The sequence below is a fragment of the Montipora foliosa genome, chromosome 1, assembly GCF_036669935.1.
Source record: "Montipora foliosa isolate CH-2021 chromosome 1, ASM3666993v2, whole genome shotgun sequence".
NCBI lineage: Eukaryota > Metazoa > Cnidaria > Anthozoa > Scleractinia > Acroporidae > Montipora > Montipora foliosa.
In genome coordinates, this window is record NC_090869.1 from 1,257,290 (window position 1) to 1,259,789 (window position 2,500).

At 30.9% G+C, this 2,500-nt stretch overlaps 1 protein-coding gene across 1 annotated transcript in view; it reads right to left on the reverse strand.

The window, feature by feature from the left end:
* LOC137971335 (uncharacterized) overlaps positions 1–2,500 on the reverse strand; it is a 25,979-nt gene that overhangs the window by 3,169 nt on the left and 20,310 nt on the right. Inside the window, exon 2 of the mRNA XM_068818385.1 lies at positions 1–210. This exon is cut by the window's left edge and continues 3,169 nt beyond it. Within this exon, the coding sequence (XP_068674486.1) occupies positions 1–210 (210 nt within the window). The remainder of the gene's footprint in view (positions 211–2,500) is intronic.

A 2,500-nucleotide genomic window follows, 5' to 3' on the forward strand; every position in this document is an offset into this window, starting at 1 on the left:
CATTCCCTGGTTGTAGGAGGAGCTGTCCCATATTCCCTGTGAAAACTGTTATGGCATCCTCTGAGCTCTCATTACTTACATACAGTTCCCAATTTTTTTCTGCTTGCTCAGCACTACCCACACTAGACAAAGAGAACACCTTGTCTATGTAAAGCACACTTTCTTCTGGGTCTGAATCGAAGTCAGTGGGTTGTTTATCAACCAGGTGATCTGCCATAAAAATGTAAAACGGCCCTGTTATTTATGAAAGTGCCTATGGCATAAAAAAATCACTTCCTTTTAATCTTCATATTTAAAAACTGAGTTTGCTTAACACCTGACAAGCAAACTTTTGAGCTTTGATTTTTATTCAAAGGCTGTTTACTTTGAGTGTAAGTTCTGGATTTCACTGTCCACCATCACTCGCATTCAAAACTGGCCAACTAAAGCTCAGAAAGTTGGATCTAGGGAAAAATGATGTCATTTACTCAACAGATTAAAATTTCAGCATATTAATGCAGCTTATTATATATGCAAAACACGAGTAAAAAAGTGTGAAAGCCCGAAACTCCAGTGCTGCATATTAATTCAGCCATGTACACACACATTGCATTCTTATTTAAATTAGTGAGTCTTTTAAAGTTCGTAATGGCAAACCATAAAATAGGAAAATTCCAGTTAAAAGGTGTCTTTCTGAAATCAATGCTTAACACTTGGGCCACTTAGTGTTTACTTAACATAGTTTTGAAATCCAAAAAAGAGAAGAACAGTCTGGTTTTTTGGTCATAGTAGCACTTAAATACTACGCTTAAATTTACTACTCAACAGTTTTGCAGACTGACCATAAAACTTGCAGTTACATGCATCAGTGACCACCCACTAACCCAAATGAAAGAGGTCTACCAGTCTGGTACAGAATCTATCACACTGTATCAGTAGTATAGTAGTTGAGGGTACTAGCACAAAATACAAATGATGAATACCAACGCAAAATACAACAATGAATAACAAATACTAATAATATTGCTTGGATGGTGAACGAAGTGAGCTATCCAAGCAATATTATTAGTATTTGTTAACCAACATAAACTGCCAATAAAAATTAAACAACTCGTTACTTGGGTTTAAATACAGTATACTGCTTTTTTTATACCTTGAATAATAATCTTAATACAAACACTAGTTTCCAATACAAATACAAACGTAGTAAAGAGATTTAGGCGAGCCGCAGCGCAAAAAAGCATTAGCTTTTTGAGCAGGGGATGGCGAGCTGTTTAAAATATCACAAGCGATGGAGCGAGTTTGTATTGGGGATTTTATTATAATACAAAATTTATATCACACAAAATTTTTTCTATATATTTTTCAAAAAATTCAAACAAAGAAACAAACAATAAATCCAAATGTTTAAATACTTGCATAATCAAATGGAAGATTCACAAAGCATGACATTATTGAAAACTAAATAAAGGGGTTTTCCTGTGATTTTTAACCAATCAAAACTTACACATTTTTTCAACAAATGTGTACACATTTGTGTAATTTTTCAGTGACACTTTACACATTTGTGTATTTTTTGTGTAATAGGTGATGCATGAAGTGTGTTTAAATATTCGCACAATCAAATTGTACAAGAAAAAATCCCGACCATAGCATGACATTCTCGGAAATTCATACAAATAAATTTGTTCTTAAAGGAAACTTTATGAGTAAACTTCAGATTGTTCTATGAGTAAACAATCTGAGTAAACTTCAGATTGTTTTGGTGTGTTGATTTTATAATGTCCGTAAGCATATGATTTTATTCCATTGTCTAATAAAAATCATTTGTCATCGAAGCATGACAATGACACTTTATTCAGCTCATAGCTTCCAAGTTGATGCATTTCAAATATTATATCATATGATAATATAATGAATTGCACAATTGAATTACATGATGAATTAAGTTAAAATTTTATAAATTGTCTATTTTGTGAACATCAAATATATGATTATTATACAAACAAAGTAATTGCTGTAAACAACCTCATATAACTGAAGACAATAGCCGTTTGCTACGCATTAACTGTGGCCAAATTGGTAATGACCTGTTTAAAAATAATTACATCGATTTTTATGAGCATATGTATAAGATAAGAAAAAAGAGTATCTATATCCGGAAATATATTATTAATGTTCCTGATGAAATGAGCCTTTCTTATAAAAAACCCATTTCATCGTTTGTTTTTAATAATGTTTTGAAAATACTTGATAAAATTAATAATGTTTTACCACAAATAAATCAAAAACGTAAACGATTGATATCAATCAAATATAAAATTAACAAATTGTTAAATCATTGGAATTTGAAATTTGATGTTCCAATTACTAAATCCAAAAAGACTTTGCATGATTATGAGAAATATTGGAATCAGCTTTGTTTGTTGATTGAACGATGAATTTCTTGTTATATTTTTTTCATTATTTGGTCTGAAATAGTTGGACAATTATCAATTATAATATTATCTATGATAGAACA